General features: G+C 46.5%; 1 protein-coding gene across 1 annotated transcript; it reads left to right on the top strand.

Moving 5' to 3' along the window:
• Positions 1–3,239: 3,239 nt before the first annotated feature.
• PROKR1 (prokineticin receptor 1) lies at positions 3,240–15,785 on the top strand. The gene is made up of 3 exons (XM_079940129.1): positions 3,240–3,413; positions 5,581–6,225; positions 14,552–15,785. The coding sequence occupies exons 2-3, from the start codon at positions 5,741–5,743 to the stop codon at positions 15,246–15,248; spliced, it is 1,182 nt and encodes a 393-aa protein (XP_079796255.1). The 5' UTR covers positions 3,240–3,413; positions 5,581–5,740; the 3' UTR covers positions 15,249–15,785.
• The last annotated feature ends 4,341 nt before the right edge of the window (positions 15,786–20,126 follow it).

Here is a 20,126-nt window from a genome sequence, read left to right as displayed (position 1 = left end):
CAAGGAATCCATATGTTTAACTAGCACGCCAGATGATTCTTATCATCAGGAAAGTTTGAGAAACAATACAGAACAGGATTCAAAAGTGAATGAGACATACCTCTTCTTCAGGAAACTGTGCAAGATGGAAAGCAAATTGGTACACAGAAATACATTTAAAGAGAGGCACCAAGTGTCAAGGAAAGGTTTGAATAGCCTTGGGGGAATCAAGGAATGCTTCCTGGAAGAAATGACACATGAGTAAGATCTCAAGGGTTGGTTAGGACCTCAGGGAGCAATATATGGAAAGAATCACAGAGTGAGAGTAACTGGTGGCATTTGTCAGGGGCCTGCATTGCACCAAGCACTTTACCTGCCTCGTCTTATCCAGTCCTCACAACAGTCCTGTGCAGTAGGAGCTACTGTCACCCATTTTACAAGTGGGAAAGCTAGACTTTGGTTAGCACACTGTCCAAGGTCACACAGCTCCTGTGTGCAGTACTAGGTAGAAAGGAGATAGCTGACTCTATCTGCCATGCTTTTAACTGCTATCGTGTTCCATGTCCTAGGGGACATGAGACTCAGAAATGTGAAAGGCTGGGACATTTTTGCAAAAGACAGGAGTTTTGTGGAAATAACAGAAGAAGGTGTCCACGGAGGGATATGGGCCAGGGGAGGATACTGTATGAAGTGCTGGAACATGGCAGTGGTTTCCTAGTGCAAGCTCAACTCATTCATTTAGTGAATGAGGAAAGGGAGTCTCAGAAAAGTTCTGTGACTTGCCTGAAGTTTGATAGTGGCAAAGAGGAGTAAAAGTCCAGACCCCTGGCAGCCCCATTTCCATTGTGGACAACTGGAGGCCAAACTTTGATGCCTTACTAAGGAGATCTGAGCTCTTCCATGGCTTTTTTTTTTTTAATAAATTAATTTAATTTTGGCTACATTGGGTCTTCGTTGCTGCGTGTTGTGGTGTGCGGACTTCTCATTGTGGTGGCTTCTCTTCTTGCGGAGCACAGGCTCTAGGCACACAGGCTTCAGCAGTTGTGGCTCACGGGCTCTAGAGTACAGGCTCAGTAGTTATGGCGCACAGGCATCGTTGCTCTGCAGCATGTGGGATCTTCCCAGACCAGGACTCGAACCCGTGTCCCCTGCATTGGCAGGTGGATTCTTAACCACTGCGCCACCAGGGAAGCCCATGGCTTATGTTTTCTGTTTGTTTTGTTTTGTTTTTAAACAATTTTAAGTGTACACTTCAGTGACATTAAGTGTTTTCACAATGTTGTGCAACCATTACCACTATCCATTTTCCAGAACTTTGTCATCAACCCAAACAAATTCTGTGTCCATTAAACAATAACTCACCATTCCTCTTCTTCATTCTATTTTCTGGCTCTATGAATCTGCCTAATCTAGGTACGTCATATATGTGGAGTCATACGTTTATCCTGTTGTGTCTGAATGTTTTCACTTAATATGATGTTTTCAAGGTTCACCCGTATTGTAGCATGTATCAAGACTTCATTTCTTTTTCCCCCCATTTTTTCTATTGTGGTAAAATACATATAATATTTACCATCTTAACCATTTTTAAGTGTACAGTTAAGTGAATTAGGTCCATTCATATTGCCGTGCAACCATCACCACGCTCCATCACCCTAACTCTTTTCATCTTGCAAAATTAAAACTCTGTACCCATTACATAGGAGCTCCCCTTCCCTTATCCCCTCAGCCCTTGGCAAGTGCTCTTCTACTTTTGGTCTCTATGATTTTGATGCATCTAGGTACCTCATATCAGTGGAATTAGGCAGTATTTGTCTTTTTGCGACTGGCTTGTTTCACTTAGTATAATGTCCTTAAGGTTCATCCGTATCCCATCATGTGTCAGAACTTCCATCCTTTTAAAGGCTGAAAAATACTCCGTTGTATGTACCTACTACATTTTATTGATCCATTCATTTGTTGATAGACGTTTGGGTTGGTTCTACCTTTTGGCTGTTGTGAATAATGCTGCTATGAATATGGGTATACAAATATCTCTTTCAGACACTGCTTTCAATAATTTTGGGGATGTACCCAGAGGTGGAAGAACTGGATCATATGGTAATTCTTTTTTTTTTTTTTTAACTTTTGAGGACCTGCCATATTGTTTTCCACTGTGACCGCATCACTTTACATTCCCACCAACAGCACACAAGGGTCCCAATTTCTCCACATCCTCGTCAACACTTTTATACTTCATTCCTTTTTTCAAGGATAAGAAATAGTCTAATGTATGCGTACACCACATTTAAAAAATCCATTTATCAGTGGATGAACATTTGGGTTGTTTCCCCCCTTTGGCCTGTTGTGAACAATGCTGCTATGAACATTGATGTACATCTGAGTCCCGGCTTTCAGGGTTTTTTGGGAAGTGGAATTGCTGGATCAAAAGCTAATTTGATATTTTAGTTCTTGAGAAATCTGTAGACTTTTGGAGATCTGTGCTCTGTAAGTTAGCTCTGGTCATCCTAGCCTTTTGAACAGATATCCCTGGGTGGGTGGGAGGCCACCTCTCTCTCCCGCATCCACACCGCTGCCCTCCCCCCGCTTCCTTGCTTTCCGGAAAGCGGTTCTCAGAGCCTCTAACACAGAGGTCAGGCGACTGAAATGAAGCTGACCCCGGCGTCCAGTTGGGCTTGTCTGAGGGAACTACCTTTGGGTCGCTCCCAGCGTCTCCTGCGAGGGCGGTGTGGGCAGGAGGGGAGGCTCCTCCCGGTTCTCTGAAATCTCGCCAGCTCATCGGGCCCGACCGCCCACTCTGGCGGTGGCCCCGGGGCTGGCCAGGTGAGCGGCCGAGCGGTCCCGAGCCCCGGGGTGGGCGCAGCCCTGCGGGATGGGAGCCTCGGGCGGCAAGTCCGCGCTGAGCCGGGCTCCAAGCTCCACCGCCCTCGTTCCCGCCCCAGGCGGTCGTTCCGGAGCCTGAGCCCAGGGAACGCGCGCTCCCTCCGGCGTGTCCTCGCCTCGAGCTGCCGCTTCTGCGTCCCCGACACGCCGGCCCCGGGGGGACTCCCGGGGTCCCCAGCCGCGCGCGTGCCTGGGCGACCCGACGTGCCCCTGCCTGGAGCCCGGAGCCCCTCCCTCTCGTGTCTCCCGGACCCGACGGAGCACGCCTCCCCGAGCCGGGCACCCCGGCCCTGGGCGCCCCACGGTCACCCGGGCGGGGACAGCGAGGGGGGCGGGGGGGCGTTGGTGGCCACGCCGAGGAGCCGCGGTCCTCTGATCTGCGGCGGCGAGAGCGCAACTCCCGCAGAGCCCAGCCGGGAAAGATCCCCGAGCAGAGGAGGGAGAGAGGGGACCCGTGCTCTTCCTATGGGCCTCTGGGAGAAGCGGCTTGTGTCCCCGGACCCGGAATAAAGAGCTCAGAACCTTGTCCGCCCGGCGCCGGGATGCCGCAGGTACGGAGAGCGCCCTCCGGGGCGATGCTCCTAGGACTCCACGCAGCAGCGGCCGCCAGGGCGCGGGGGCTTTTGAGTGGGGAGGGGGCTTTTCAAGAGACTCGCACTCGTGCTCATTTCTGCAGGGGACCCGGTCTGTCCCCTCCTTCTGTCCTTAGGCGTAGCCTCTGAGGCTCCGAGGACTAAGTTGGGAGCAGGCTTATCAGCAGAGGCTGCAAAGAGATGCTTCCAGAGATGGGAAGGTCTGGCCAGGGGGCAATCCCTAAACGCAGGGGCTCCAGAGGACACCGGGTGACAATGGGGTTCCTTCTGGGGAGGTGAGAATGAAGGAGAAAAAGAGATCGCTGGACAATTTCTCCCCAAATCCCAAATCTCCTAACACCCGTTCTCCCCAAGAAGTTTTTATGCTCTTTGTTTTTAAAACATGACTTTGAGTCTTCCAGGTAGCGAGCTTGCAGGGTCCCTCTCCAGAGGTGGCGCGCCTTGGAGACCCACAGGGCCTGCGAGGGGTGAGGACTGTCCCACGCGGCGGACTGCATCCTTCCTGCCTGGATGGCAAGCCTGGCCCTCTCTGACCTTTCCGATTTGGGTTCTGCTTCACACACGATAGCAGCAAAGGGCAGGGCCTGAGAGGGGCAGGACCGATGCTCAGAGAAGGAAAAAAATCTGCGAAAAATGGAGGGGAAGTGTTGGGGGAAAGATGGGGGACTGCGGCTGGGCCTCCTTGTGCAGAGGGACTTCAGTTCTACCCCCAAAGGCAGGCTCCAGACATGTCACCTTTAAGGGATGTGGGCAGCATGCTCTCCTGAGGGTCCTAGGAGTCTTTCTTGTGTCCCCCTTTCCCAGGAACCTCAGGCTTCCACACTTCCCCTCCCTCTCTGAATTTCCTGCCCTCTGTGGAGCTCTCCAGACCCCAGCCCTCTTCTTACATCCCAGCAACCTGGCCTGATGTTTGCAGGCTCTGGGAGGGACTGGATCTGCAGGGAGAGGGAAGGGGACATGGGGATTCTGGCTCCCTCTTGGTTCTGCATCCCCACCGGTGCAGCTGACAACCCCCTCCTGGTACCCCAGCCCCATCATCTGGGTCAGGAGGGCCCTCCTCTTCCTCGAAGCTGACCGAGGAGGCCTGGGTCCTCACTAGTAATTCCTTGCAGTCCTAGGATGTAACACCCTCCCTCTCCAGGGACCTCCATGCTTTACAGACATCACTGATCTCTTGCCTGGAGGATGTTGAAACTCTGAGAGCTCAAGCTATTTATCTCAGGACACACAACCAGCCAAGGAAGGATTTTGTTCCAGAGTCCCCTTTCTAAGCCACTCAGTGATTAGGCTGGGACTTCACTCTTGCAGCCTCTGTGTGGGGACAGGCCTTGGTAAATGCTGTGCCTGGCTTCTAGGCTCACATTAGACTTGGAAGTAGGAACAGGAAACCTAGTGAGGAGAGGGGAAGGTGGCTGCTACATAGGCTCTGATTTTAAAGCAGTGTTTTGCCAGAAGGAAAGAGGCTTGGAGAGCAGTCAGGCCTGTCTCAAAGTCTTGCCTCTTCAGTGGAATTCAGAATTTTTTTTTTTTTTTTCGGTACGTGGGCCCCTCACTGTTGTGGCCTCTCCCGTTGTGGAACACAGGCTCCGGACGCGCAGGCTCTGCGGCCATGGCTCACGGGCCCAGCCGCTCTGCGGCATGTGGGATCCTCCCGGACCGGGGCACGAACCCGTGTCCCCTGCATCGGCAGGTGGACTCTCAACCACTGCGCCACCAGGGAAGCCCCAGAATAATTTTTTAAGCTACAGAATGGGACAATTCCACAAGGACAAAGTTCAGGCTGTCAGGACAAGGAATGGGGTTTGGAGCAGGTCACTTTGGTTCTCTTCAGCCTCCCACACTCCTAACTTTGGTCCCTGAGAAAAAGTGCAACATTCAGAATCTTCAGTGAAACGGAAATAAACTGAGTTAGCGCTTGTTTGTCTCTGTAGCAATCTAACCTTCCCTGAATGAGTGGGTATGTGGTTTTGATTCCTTTGTTTTCTTTCCCTGGTTCCTTTATTTCCACTCCATCACCTGTTCACTCTGGGCAGGTGGCTAATGGGTCAGCTTAGTTTATAGAATGGTTTTAAATTTAGCCAGGTTCACTTACATATGTAGCCAATTGTTTGTATGTCTTTCCAAGGCTTAGGATGGAGCTTGGATACTGGACCCCAAGGACGCCTGCAGGGACAATCTGACTCATTAAGGGAAAGCTGAGTACCAGCAGAAAGGGGAGACCTCAGCCTAACGACATCTCCCCAGAGGAATTCTCAGGAGTGTTGCTCAAGGCTTCACCTGGCCAGATGGAGGTCGACATGGGGGTCATGGATGAGAATGCCACAAACACCTCAACCAACTATTTTTCTCTGCTTGACCCCCACGGAACCCAAGCTGCTTTCTTCCCATTCAACTTCAGCTATGGCGACTATGATATGCCCTTGGACGAAGATGAGGATGTGACCAATTCCCGGACCTTCTTTGCTGCCAAAATTGTCATTGGCATGGCGCTGGTGGGCATCATGCTGGTTTGTGGTATTGGCAACTTCATCTTCATCGCGGCCCTGGCCCGCTACAAGAAGCTGCGCAACCTCACCAATCTGCTCATCGCCAACCTGGCCATCTCTGATTTCTTGGTGGCCGTCGTCTGCTGCCCCTTCGAGATGGACTACTATGTGGTACGCCAGCTCTCCTGGGAGCACGGCCACGTGCTGTGCGCCTCTGTCAACTACCTGCGCACCGTCTCTCTCTACGTCTCCACCAACGCCCTGCTGGCCATCGCCATCGACAGGTGAGTGAGGGGTGGGGACAATGAAGGAAGGGGCAGTTGTGATTGATGAGAGGTATCTGTATTCCCCAGAGCTGTGGATGCATGGGGCCCCAAGGTGACCCATTTATTGAACAGTGAAAAGAGTTCTAGTTTTCCAGTGGTAAGCAGGCAGGAGGTAGTGGAGCCCCCTAGAGCTGGGCAGCAGGAAGGCTTTTGATCCCTCTGTTATGGACATGCTCCTAGATGTTGTATCTGTCAGAGGTCTAGAGGTAGGCGGCTCCCAGGAGGTGTGGAGGGACAAGTTTAAGTTTCAGGCAGTTACCTCTTGAGTCAACCTGGAAATCTTGAGGGAGGTTTCTATCTCATCAAGACATCCTCTACTGATGCCCCTACAAACACCGGTTGATTTTTTTATTGTTATGATGATTTTTTAAAATTTTATTTTATATTGGGTATAGTTGATTAACAATGTTAACACCGGTTGATGTTAAATAACGTTGAGGGATTTGTTCTAAAAAACAAACAAAACAAAACAAAACAAAAAGGAGACCTATGCTTACTTACTCTGTTTTGGTTGTTGCAGTAGTCAGCCGGCTGCTTTTCGTACATTAGTGTACAACAGTACAGAAGAGCTGTTTCTAGTGATGAAAAATAAAATCAGTAAGAGCAGCCCATGCAAATCTTTCCTATGTTATCTTTAGGCTTTTCATTTAGTATAATCTCCTGTGCTAATGGGCCAGAGTAGTTTTTGTTCCCTTGGAACAATTTTGCAGGCTTCTGTGCCCAAAGTTGGACTCTTGTTACAAAACACCTTGTTGCAGTCCAGAGACAGTTACCCTGAGGGTCTAATCGGGCCTCTGTGTACTTGGATCTGCACAGCCCGTCTCTCTCTCTTAACCCAGAGAACCTGAAGCACAGATGGTCTCCGTGTCCCATGGCCTCAGGGCTCTGGTGGCGTTCAGCTCCCTCCCCCCTCAATCAGGACACCCCAGGACAGTGTTCCCGGGAGGAACACAGCAAATAGAGCCCGATTTCTGAAGCCATCAGTGGGATGACCAGGGGTAGAATACCTAGACATAGACCACTCCCAAGGGCAGAGGGTTGAAAAGGAGCCTGGCCTTAAAACCTAGGAGGATATTGGAATTAGCACATGAAATAGCCCTCGGTTTGTCACCCATAGAAGGTGTCCAGAGGTGTCATCCCTGCGCAAGCCTTGGCCAAGCTCTTCCACATGAGTCACGAAGCCCCCATGGTGTTCTGTCCACCCAGCAGCGGACCCTGGGTGAATCTGTAGAAGGAACAGGAGGGATAGGCAAGCAGAGTATCTGCCCCCCAAGTTCCCTTCACAGCTGTCGAGGAAGATCTCCGAGGACCTTGTCTCTAAACTTTTCTGAAAGTGCCACCATCCCTCTTAGCACATGAACAGGACAAAACATATGGGGTTATTTCCTGAAGTTTCACTCTGGCAAGACAGTTTTTCACAGAAGGTGCTCTCAGCCACTGAAAGTGGGGTAGGTAGGTGCCTGCTGTGGGGTGGGCCCCTGCTCCCTGGGTGAGACCCATTTTACCATGGAGGGGGGCTACTCGTAGAAAGAGGTAACACTGCAGGAAGAAATGGCTTCAAGGGGAATGGGAGCCAGGACAAAATCAGGGCATTGGGCTATTCTGAACATGTAAGAGGTAATATCTATGTCAATCAATCCACCTCCATCCACTGAACTCTTTCAAACTCATATTCGCCTTTCATATGAAACTCAGCTTGTCTGAAATATTGCAGGCATTTCTCTTACGGTGGGTATGTTAATCGGGAACGTGCTTTGCATCGGCTATGGTTAGGGTGGGGCTGTGATTGGAAACTTGACCCCAGACACTGGGTTTGACTTTGTTAGTTTTAGGCAACTAATTTTTGTCTTGATATAAAAAATATGGCCACAGTTATAAAAAATCTTTATTTTTGTTTAATGAAATTTCTGTAGGAAAAGTGTGAGCAGTTAGTCTGCCTGGGTTTAAATTCCTACTGCCCCACTTATTAGCTGCAGGGCCTTGTGTGTGTTAGTTGACCCTTCTCTGCCTCAATTTTCTCATGTATAAAATCGGAATAATTAGAAAACCTAATGTATTGGGTTGCTTTGAGGATGAAATGAAATAATACATGGAATTGTTTAGAACAATGCTTAAAACAGAGTAAGCACTTAATAAACGGCAGATGTTATGCTTTTAAATTAACCCTTAAAGGAACAACAACAACAAAACCAGATAAACCAATGACTATTTCCGATTGGCTAACCTCTTTGCTTTCATGACAGTGATTGTTTTTGTGATGTGATTAAAGAAATAATGATACAAAGTTTCTAAGAAACACAGCTCTCAAGATATAGTAGAACAGAACTATTTATCTCCCACCCGTTCTCTGTTTCTACTATTGGTTCTATGGTTCTCCCAGGCATCTAAGCTCAAAAGTTCCCTCTGTCCTGGCTGCTCTCTCCCTTTCTCCAGCATTCACTTAATTCCCAGGCCCTGACAATCCCCTCCCACACCCGGCCCAACCTCCCCACTGCTCACCCAGAGCTGAATTATCAGTCTCCTCTTGGTCTTCTTGCGGCCAGTGTCTCTCAGCTCCGCCCCTCTGCCAACCTTACTCCCTCACAATCCATCCTAAGCATTCATTCATTCACACAATGCATTTTTTTTTTTTTTCTGTACGCGGGCCTCTCACTGCTGTGGCCTCTCCCATTGTGGAGCACAGGCTCCGGACGCGCAGGCTCAGCGGCCATGGCTCACAGGCCCAGCCGCTCCGCGGCATGTGGGATTTTCCCGGACCAGGGCACGAACCCACATCCCCTGTGTCGGCAGGTGGACTCTCAACCACTGCGCCACCAGGGAAGCCCCAACACACAATGCATTTTTATAGAGCGACTACAAAGTTACAAATACTATTTCAAGCACTGGTGATACGATGGTGAATAAGCAAAAAAGCTCCTTGTGCTGATGGAGCTTGATGGAGAGAGAACAGTCAGGCAAGCAACCAAGGAAGGTAATTTCAGAGCATGAGAAATACTCTGAGCAAAAACAAATAAACATAACCTATAATGGAAAAGAATCCGAAAAACAAATACATATATGTATAACTGAATCACTTTGCTGTACACCTGAAACTAATACAGAATTGTAAATTAACTCTTCTTCAATAAAACAAACAAACACGCAAGCAAACACGGAGAGTGACCAAGGGTGGGAGACGCTCTAAGTGGGAATCAGGAAAAGTGTCTCTGAGAAGATATTTGAACAGACCTCTGAATGATGGGGGAAAAAAAACTGGCCTTGTAAAGACTGGGAAAGAGCATTCCAGACAAAGAGAATTCTAAGTGCAAAGGCTTCGAGACTGGAGCAAACCTGAGGGTTCTAGGAATAGCAAGAAGGGTCCCATGGCCCAGGGAAAGAAAGCAAGACTGCAGCCAAATTAATCTTCTGCCTCATACACACCCCCCTCTCCTGCTCAGAAGACCTCTAACGACGCCACTGTATACAAAATATGGCTGGAATCTTTTCATCTGCTTTTCCACCATTTTATTATCGAGCTCCAGACTGCCTGCCCATCTCATGCTGGGTAAACACATTGATGTCCTGCTTTCCAAAAACGGTTGCAATCTTTTTGAGAACTGTCACCATGGCTTATGACATTTCTGTTCATCCAGTGCTAGGTACTTGCCGAAGGTGAAGTTTTACTAAGATCCTAGGTGCCCAGAATTCACAGACAGCAAAAGGTTATAAAAGAAGTAAGGCATGGGGCTTCCCTGGTGGCACAGTGGTTGAGAGTCCGCCTGCCGATGCAAGCGACATGGGTTCGTGCCCCGGTCTGGGAGGATCCCACATGCTGCGGAGCGGCTGGGCCCGTGAACCATGGCTGCTGAGCCTGCGCGTCCGGAGCCTGTGCTCCGCAACGGGAGAGGCCACAGCAGTGAGAGGCCCACGTACCGCAAAAAAAAAAAAAAAAAAAAAAAGAAGTAAGGCATGATCCCTGCTCTTGGGAAGCTTACCATCCAGAGTGCGGGGGGAGGGGTGAGAACTAACACAGGAAAGTTAGGGGATAAGTAAAGGGTCAGTTTGAAATGAAATTTAGAGAAGGGGGAGATTGTGGCGTAACAGAATAATCAGAGGAGGCTTCATGCAGGAGACAGACTTTTCACTGGCTTTCAACAAATGACGATCAGCAAGGAGAAGAAAGGATTGCCAAGAGGGTAGGTAGAACTGTGTTTGCAAAAGCCGAGAGGTGAGAGTGCTTGAGGTGAGAGTGAGGTCCGGGGAGCGGGGGCGGGGACGGGGGACAGGGCAAGGAATGTAAAAGAGTAGAGATCAGAAAGAATAGGGTCCTGTTCTAGAACATCACAAAATCTAGGCACAGGGAGTCAGACCTGAGGGAAGCAGGGAACTGCAAAAGATCCTCAGAGGACTCTGTCCCCTCAGGTCTGGGTTTCTTCTTTGATGTGGAGACACCTGCACTGCCCTCGGGGTATATCTTTTGGATCTCAGGCACGTGGGGCACTGGGGTCCCTCCTTTTTTTTATGAGGAATCCAGGGGAAGCCGGCCAGTCTGCCTGCCTGTTGGCAGCTCTCTTGTACTGTCTGGATGAGGCAGCTAAGGCATGAAGGACAGCACTCAGCCTTAGGAAGCCCTCATGCTTCCTGGTGAGCTTATTGGTTGGGGCTGGTTGGCCCAAAAAGCAGCTTGTACATTTGCTACCCATCCCATGAGCCGCCTAGTAGCTACTGTGACCACCACTTCCGTGATTAGAACTGGGGCTGAGTCCTGGGGCAGAGAGGGGGCTCAAATGCTCTTTGCTTAATCACCCAGCCCACTGACATCACGCAGTTAGTGGCTGGACATTTCTTTGTCCAGCAGCCTTCATTCTTTGTTCTCTGGGAAATGCTGACTCTTAAAGTGGATCTGGACCTGAACCACTGTAGTGGTAGACACGCTACAATGCCAAGTGCATACTCCTAAGGAAAGTAGTTGCCAATCGCCTGACTCCTTTTTGGAACGTCAATAGGTTGAAACTGACTATGATGAAAAGAACGGAGGGGCTGCCAGGATGCCAGAAGGGCAGGAGGAAGGGATATTGCTTGCTCTGGTTTGAAAAGGAAGGAACAATTGGCATATTGGCAAGCCCACTGGATTTGGAGCAAGATCCGGATGGGTCTGCGTCATGGTTCTGTCGATTACTAGCTGCGTGGCTTTTGACACGTTATTTAACTTCTTCAGACCTCAGTTTGCTCTTCTGTAAGGTGGGCATCTTTGCTCCCTTACCTATTCAAATGAGTTGGGGTCATCTAATGAGAATGTGGATTTGAAAACGCTCTGTAAATTCTAAGTTGCTTTACAAAGTCAAGCAACTATTACTAATAATGGAGTTCTGAGCCTAGCATACCCAAGGCTGGTGGCAATCCTTGAAACCGTTTTCTGCAATTTGCCTATTGGTTAATGTATTTGGAAGACCTCTTGCACAGCATCTGGTGCTAACTTTGGGGATGGAGGTGGGGTGATGTCAGGATGAGCTAACTATCTGATGGGCAATCACAGATTAATTTTGATGTGAAGATTAGTAAATCCAATAAAATAGGTCCAATAAAATAGAAAGTAGCATAGAACTTGCAAATGCAGGATTTGCCAGTAATAGGTGAAAGAAAATTGCTTGCTATACAGAATAGCTCTAAAAATACATTTTAGGATACTAAGAGTTTCTTCTTGTACATTAATAACCTATTGTTTATGTGCAGTGTCTCAGTGGAGCTTCACAGTATCTCTGTGAGCCTGGTAAGGCACTTGATATTCCCATGTCACAGATGAGGAAATTGAGTCCTCAGGGCTAAGAAATGAAAAATTCGCATAGCAAGTTTGTGGCAAAGCTGGGAGTAGATTCTTGGTCTTCTAGATCAGCATCCTCCCCTACGTGTTCATTGGAAAGACACTCTGAGTTTGAAAATATCATAAAGACTTGGGAAATTACTAGTGGGAAAAGAAGGAATAGAATCATAGAGTGAACGTTCATATAGCAAGCAGTTATGAATACAGAAATATTCTTTGAGAGAGTAATTAACAGAACACGGTGGGGTAGATAGAGAGGGAGAGAGCTGGTGAGAACAAAAGCTCTAAACTCTTAGTTTTCGTTATGGTTCAGAGCAGCTTTGGTGCCCTCCATACAGCAAGAGTGGCGTGGTCTTCATGTGCACGGACAAAAGCATTGCCAACACCCTGCAGACATTCCCATTTCACCCTCAGCATCCACCCTGGGAGACTGGCGAGTGCCAGGGATTGTTGCTGGTGGCGGAGCATGAAAAGCAGCCAGATGGGCGACCAGAGGGTGGACCCAACCCATCCAACTTCATCTAACAGCTGGTAGCTACAAGACAGCAGAAGTCTTGTGCCACTGAACTCTCCATATGACACTCAATGGGGTTGGCTGTCTGTGTTGTGGGAAGGACAGAAACAGCAGGAATATGACAAAAAAAAAAAAAAAAAAAAAAGAATGACCCTCCTCTTCCAGTCAAAATCCCAAGTAAGATGACCTCAAAGGGATCGGCTGCAAAGGGAACAGAATTGTTTGGCTTTCCTTCGGGCCTCCGTCACGGTTGCCCTTGGCTTTCCCAGGGATGAGCTGTGGACACGTGAGGATGTGTTTATTTCCAGCGTTGATTAGTCATTCCCTCCCACTTCACTTGCCATCTTTCTCCTTCTCCTGCTTCCACCCCCTGCCACACACAGAACGTCTTCCAGGAAACCAGAGCTCTCTGTCTAAGTATGTGCACTCTCTCTGGGAAGGAGGCTTTCATACTGCACGAATGACTCACATCCCCCGGAAAATGCTCTCTCTTGTTTTCTGGACAACTGTGGTAACAGCAGTGTGGTTTTAAGGGAAAGAACAAATGCAATATCTTTTACTGTCTGTTGCTTTGTGGTTCAAAAAACAAGTTCGTGTATATTCTCAATTGATTTTCACATCAACCATGTGAGATAGGGTCAAATGTTTTCTATCGAGAGTCCTGTGGTATTTGACCTTGAGAAAGTCACTCATCTCTCACTAAGCTCCATTTTTCAACCTGAAAAATAAGATAAATGGTCACATGCTTTTCCTCCAACTTTGCATGCAGAGCAATGTTTTTAAAAATGTGGAATGAAGGCAAAGCTTTTCTATCAGAGAGGGCAAATCCTCCCAACAACTCTGGAATTATCAGGTCCTTTTAGCTCTAAGCTGTGGGGTAATTAGGATGAATGGCCCTGAAAACAGGAAGGACCTGGGAACAGTGCCAGGCTAGAAACCGATAGGAGATGTTATTACTACATTTAATAATAATAGTTACCATTTATTGAGTATATACCGTGTTTTAAACTGTGCCAGAAATTGTGTCTGTATTGGCACATTTAATCTTTAAAAACAAACAAACACAAAAACTTTTGCAGATAAGGAAATTGAGATTCAGAGAGATTAAACATAACTTGCCTGTCCTGGGCATATATCCAGACAAAACTCTAATTCAAAAAGATACATGCACCCCTATGTTCACAGCAGCACTATTCACAATAGCCAAGACATGGAAACAACCTAAATGTCCATTGACAGATGAATGGATAAAGAAGATGTGGTGTATATATACACAATGGAATATTACTCAGCCATAAAAAAATGAAATAATGCCATTTGCAGCAACATGGATGGACCTAGAGATTATCATAGTAAGTGACTATGTAAGAGAAAGACAAATACCATATGATATCACTTATATGTAGAATCTAAAATATGACACAAATGAGCTTATCTATGAAACAGAAACAGAAGAGACTCACTGATATAGACAACAGACTTGTGTTTGCCAAGGGGTGGGTGGCGGGGTGTGGAAAGGATGGATTGGGAGTTTGGGGTTAGCAGATGTAAGCTTTTACATATAGAATGGATAAACAACAAGGTCCTACTGTATACCATAGGGAGCTATATTCAATATCCTGGAATAAACCATAATGTAAAGAATATGAAAAAGAATATATATACACATATATACATATATATATATATATATATATAAAACTGAATCACTTTGCTGTGCAGCAGAAATTAACACAACATTGTAAATCAACTATACTTCAATTAAAAAATAAATAAAAACTTGCCTGAGGTTGCACAGCTAGTAAGAGGTGTAGCTGGAGCTGGCATTCAAGTCTGCCTTTCCTGGAAGCCCACATAACACTGCTCTTTCCCTCCACACCTACCATTTGTGACTCAATGTTGCCAAAATAACATCATCCTCCAGCACTTCCTTACCCCAGTGGTTGATCCCATTTGTGTCCTTGTCCTAGATATCTGGCCATTGTCCACCCGCTGAGACCCCGCATGAAGTATCAAACAGCCACTGGCTTGATTGCCTTGGTGTGGATGGTGTCCATCCTCATTGCCATACCGTCAGCCTACTTCACCACTGAAACGGTCCTCCTCGTTGTCAAGAGCCAGGAGAAGATTTTCTGCGGCCAGATCTGGCCAGTGGACCAGCAGATCTACTACAAGTCATACTTCCTGTTCATCTTCAGCATTGAGTTCGTGGGCCCGGTGGTCACCATGACCCTGTGCTATGCCAGGATCTCCCGGGAACTCTGGTTCAAGGCTGTCCCTGGTTTCCAGACTGAGCAGATCCGGAAGCGGCTGCGCTGCCGCCGGAAGACGGTCCTGGTGCTCATGTGCATCCTCACCGCCTACGTGCTGTGCTGGGCGCCCTTCTACGGCTTTACCATTGTGCGTGACTTCTTCCCCACCGTGTTTGTGAAGGAGAAGCACTACCTCACGGCCTTCTATGTGGTTGAGTGCATCGCCATGAGCAACAGCATGGTCAACACCGTGTGCTTCGTGACTGTCAAGAACAACACCATCAAGTACTTCAAGAAGATCATGCTGCTCCACTGGAAGGCTTCTTACAGTGGGAGTAAGTCCAGTGGGGACCTTGACCTCAAAACCACGGGGATGCCTGCCACTGAAGAGGTGGACTGCATCATACTGAAATAACCCCAGGACAGGACCTTTGGGACCCTGAGCAGTGTGCTTAGGTACACGCTATCAACCAAGAACACTTGGTGTGTTGCATAGAGCAAAGCAAATGGACAAATATGTCAACGTTGTGTTCAGGGAGCTCAGAATCTCTAAAATGGGTGTGATTAGACACCATCACCAGTGGCTGACATTCATTGAACATCTAGTTTGTGCAAAGAGTAGGCACTGGTGAAACCTATATATGTTGACGATATTTAATAGGCAAAAAGAAGTAACGATAAAACCAAGAAAAATGTTGAGAGATAGCCTGGAATAATGGGGTTTCCAGAAGGGAGCCTAAGTAGGCATCTAAGACTGTGGTACATGTGTCTGTAGGGTGAGGGTCTCTCTGGACCATCTAAGTTACTCATCAGACACTGATGTAGCCCATCTCTGGGATTGTTCCTAGGCTTGAGTTCACTCCTGACATTTGCAGGGCTGGGGCAAGAATGAAAAGCAGGCTTCTGGCTCTTCCTGCAACTTTCTCTTCTCATCCTTGGTCCTGATTCTCACCCTGGGCACCCAGGAAAGAAAAGAACATACAAATGGTTGGTGGGGGGGACCCAACAATGAGATTCAGTGACTCTACAGGCTTACTGAGGGCTCGTCCCTCTTTCTAATCCACCTCCTTTGTTTGGTGTTTTGAATTTTGAATTTGGAAATTTGGGATCAGAATATCTGATCCAGCCTTGGCTCCATCACCTGTGTGGGCCTGGGTAAAGCCTCTTGGTGGGGACAAAGATGATACCTGTGATGGCTACCAATGGGGTGGTTGTGAAGAGCCAATGAGATAATATATGGGAAAACTCTTTCAACCATGCAAGCAATCAAAAGAATGGACTAACAGCTGTGTGTAGAGCCCAGGAGAAGGAAAGACTTGTCACCTTAGCTTATGTATCTAGAAACCTCACCATCTCCCCCTTTTATCATTCTTTGTGTGAATATTCCCTTGCTCCTCTCAGCAGTGCTGTGTATGCATTATGTGCCTAATAGCATGATGGTACAACAAGGTAGTGAAATTTGGTGGCAGAATTATAAAAGGAGATGGTAGCTTGGTCTCCAGGCAGAAGATGAGCTCAGGGTTTTAGAAACTTCAGAATCAGAGCATCTTTGTGATCATGGAAGTGTCAACCATGCCTGTTCCTAACCAGTGTGAATCTGGGCTATGTGATACTTGTTTCACAGTCTGGTTTTATTTTCATGAGTGTGTATAGCTATAGAGCAGATTCGTCCTTTACTTCTTAAATAATTCTAGAGCAGTACATCTATAATGCTATTTAAGTGACATGTGTATGGTGTTTCCCTCTCCAAACATAGTCAACTCTTTATTGACAACAAAGTTTATTTTTCTAATAGTTACTCTATTTCCCTGGAAGACACATTTCAAAAACCTATTTACTTCTTCTTATTCATCATCCAGCAGACTTACCCTATGGTTTAACCGGAATACTCTCAGAGGATAAAAACTAATTAAAATATTAGCCTAAAGCCAACGTGCTTTGGAAGGTAATTCTTCTTATTTTTTTTTTAATAAAATCACAGATTGCATTCTAAAATTAGGAAAGTTAGTTTTTGGACTGAACAATAATAAAATGATATAATTTGTGGTCATGTTCATCTTTTCCATTAGGAATACTAAACGTGAGTTGACTGTATTAAATAGGAATTTTTTACATGTGACAACCAAACCTCTTTCTGATTTTCAGCCTAAAATATCAAATTTTCACTTGTTTGCCTGTCTATAATATTTCTAGATATTGTGTCTGTTCGTGATTGTACAGTGAATGAAAGTGTTGTTATCAAGTGAAATAAAACAATCTCTCTATATAATCATTGACCATAGTGTTCCTGTAATATCTGCTCTCCCCCATCCTTTTCCAAGTTACAGTGTGATGGTTTTCTGAGTGAGCACTGAATAGACGCTGATTCCATGATCATACGAATTCTGAGAATAATATTTCATGTTCTTCTTGCCTACAAACTTCTCTCCATCGTAAAGAGATTTAAGTGATTTATATTTTCTTCCTATAAGTCTGCTTTGGTAAAACCGTAGCATTTGAGTGCCAAGACTGGAAATCTGAGGACCGCTTTATGCCTGTCACATTAACTAAAGCTAAACCTTTGAGCAGGCTCAATGTCTGCACGTGGAAAGTGAGCCAGGAGATGAACCTAGGGTACCACGCCTCTTTCAGATTAGTGGCTGATTCATTGAATTGAGCGGTGGACTGGCCAGCCAATGGCTTCCCCCCAAAGTGGTGGAAAACCCAACAAGGTGGCACTTGTGCTTACGTATTTCTTTTCTGTTCTCTAATGCATGCAAAGGGATATGCACATTGTCCAGTACAGAAGAATAAAAACATTATTTTATAAAATCAAACCATCTCCTGAACTAAAGTAAAAGAGAAGGGCAGGTTTTGAACAAAGCTTTGGGAGGTTCTGCCTAATGAGTGAGTGTACGTTTAAAAAATAATTTCTTAAATCAAAGACATTATGGGAATGGCAATCACCACAGCAAGCCCTCAAGTGTGAAACAAGTTCCATGCTCATTGTGGAAAAGAATGCTGAAGGATTTGTGAGACTGACAGAAAATTATGAACATGCGTCCTGTTTCTTGAAAACTATGATAAATGTTGGAATGTGTCCACGAAAGAATGAGTCCAGCTCTCCTTCCTAGAGTGTGAGAATATCAAATTCCAATCATTCATATTACAAGTAACGAAACTGAAGCCCAGAGAGGGGAAGAGAAGTTCAAGGTCACATATCTGGTCACTGTAAGAGCCAGGGTTATACCCCAAAGCTCAGTCCAGAGTTTTTCTACCACAGCATACGTGGGTGCAGGAGCATTAATCTTGGAAAGAGAAGGACCCTTTCCAAGAATCCTTGAGATGACTGTTCATCTCCAGTCTGACCCTTCTCTGGAGACACTTAAAGAGTTTCAGAAACAGTCCTGGTTCCTTTGCAAGATAAGTTTCACTCATCCTACCACTGGGAACTCGTAGCACAGACATGGAAATCTGGAGGTTTTAGGGAAGAACTCCTAAAAAATGTTTACAGCTGCTCTTTCTTTAAATGCTTAGTTGGGGGTCCCTAGGAATATAAAAGAAAAGATAGCAGGCCCCTGTCCCTGAGGACAGCTGCCCTGCCCTAGAAAAGCAGAGGAGAGAGATAAAGAAAATAGACTTGGCTGGGTGTCCAGATGGAGGGCAGGCGTATGTGTTCAGAGTTCAGTGGCATCAGAAGTGAAGGTGAGAGGTGAGGAGCTTTGCGAACAAGGTCAGACTTGAACAGGACAAGTGGGGTTAGAGAAGCAGAGGGCAAGCACTCCACATGGGAAGAGAAATATTACCTTTACCTGCTTCGGGAAACCAAAATTGATTTTTGCCAGGGGGAAAAGGCTTCTCACCCAATGATAGGATTGTCATCCCTGGAAGAGGTAACCAAACACTGAATAACACTCAGAGATGTAAGTAATATTGCAGCCTTATCTGAGAGTGAGTTCTGATGGAAGGAGGGGGAGGAGAGAAGGAGAGACAGAAAGTAGTCTTGGGAAGCTGGTCTGTATGATGGGGTGAGGAACACATCTCATCATTAGGGGAAAATATTTAAAAAAAGATGCGGAGGAGGAAGTTGTTGAAAACACGTTTGGCTGACTTTAATACCAACAGCGAGGGGCCTCCACAGTATGTAGTGGGCTGAGCTGATCAGGGTACAGGGGTTGTCTTGCACAGTCCTTACAAAAGCCCTCCAAGGCAGGGGGAGGGGTGGGGGCTCATATGACTCATTTTACAGATGAGGAAACCGAGCCTCAGCTCAGAGTGCTACTCAAGGTCATGCAAGGAACGAACAGTGTGCTGAGATTTGAACTGAAGAAGTTCCACTCTAGGGCTCAAGCTTGGGATCATTCTGCGCTGCAGCCTTTCAATGATTTTCCTAGGTCTTCCACGTGCTTGCTAATAAACCAGATAAATGCCTGCCTCCTTCAGTCCAATCATTAAGTGATAAATCGTCTCTTGAGTTAATTAGATTTTTCTCAAAACCTGAGAATGGCGCAAGTCCCACTTCTATTTTTCCTTCTCTGAGAAGTTTTATTCACCCTCAGCAGTTGACCCTGATGCAGAGTCCTTAACCTTTGAGTGTCATGGGCATCTAGTGAAATTCATGTTCATGAAAAACAATGTTTTCAAATGTATTAAATAAAATACATAGGGATGCCAAAGAAATCAATTACATGGACACACACTTATCAAAATATTTTAAAAGTTTATAGTATGATTGTATGAATATTTATATTAAATTTCTTTATGTAAAATCTTTATTTAAGGCCTTAAATTATAAGATTAAGATCAAGGCTAAAAACTACCATAATTTTGAAGTAGTAATGAATGTGAATGACATTTTGAGATCTCTTCCCAAGCTACAATGTAGTATAAAATATCTGTCATTTCTCCTGGGGACAGTTTCAGGGACTGCTAATACTAGACTGGTTTGTCACCTATGTCATAATAGCAGGGAATGCTAAAGTTTAGTTACAGGTTAGTGAGAATAACAATGCATTTTTTTCCATCCGTGTTTATGGCCCCTGAACCGGTTAAGAGCACCTGCCTGGAGGGAGGTCAAGACAAGCACAGCCTGGAGTGGGCACTGGTAGAAATGGAGATGGCAGGAAGGAAGAGTCGCACACATGTGAATGGAATTAAAGCAACAGGTCTTTGTTGGGCACTTTTCTTATAAAGACACCTCTGGAGGCCTTGTGGTTCACCCACTCTCTATCCTGTGCCTTCTCAGTGGCCCCAGCCCTCATCCATGTGGCAAAAATTCATCCAAGAAGCCAGAGATTGTCTCTCTCCCTATAAC

This window comes from Stenella coeruleoalba (genome assembly GCF_951394435.1).
Source record: "Stenella coeruleoalba genome assembly, chromosome: 13".
NCBI lineage: Eukaryota > Metazoa > Chordata > Mammalia > Artiodactyla > Delphinidae > Stenella > Stenella coeruleoalba.
The sequence above is the reverse complement of the archived record's forward strand: the minus strand, read 5'-3'. Positions and strand labels throughout refer to the sequence as shown.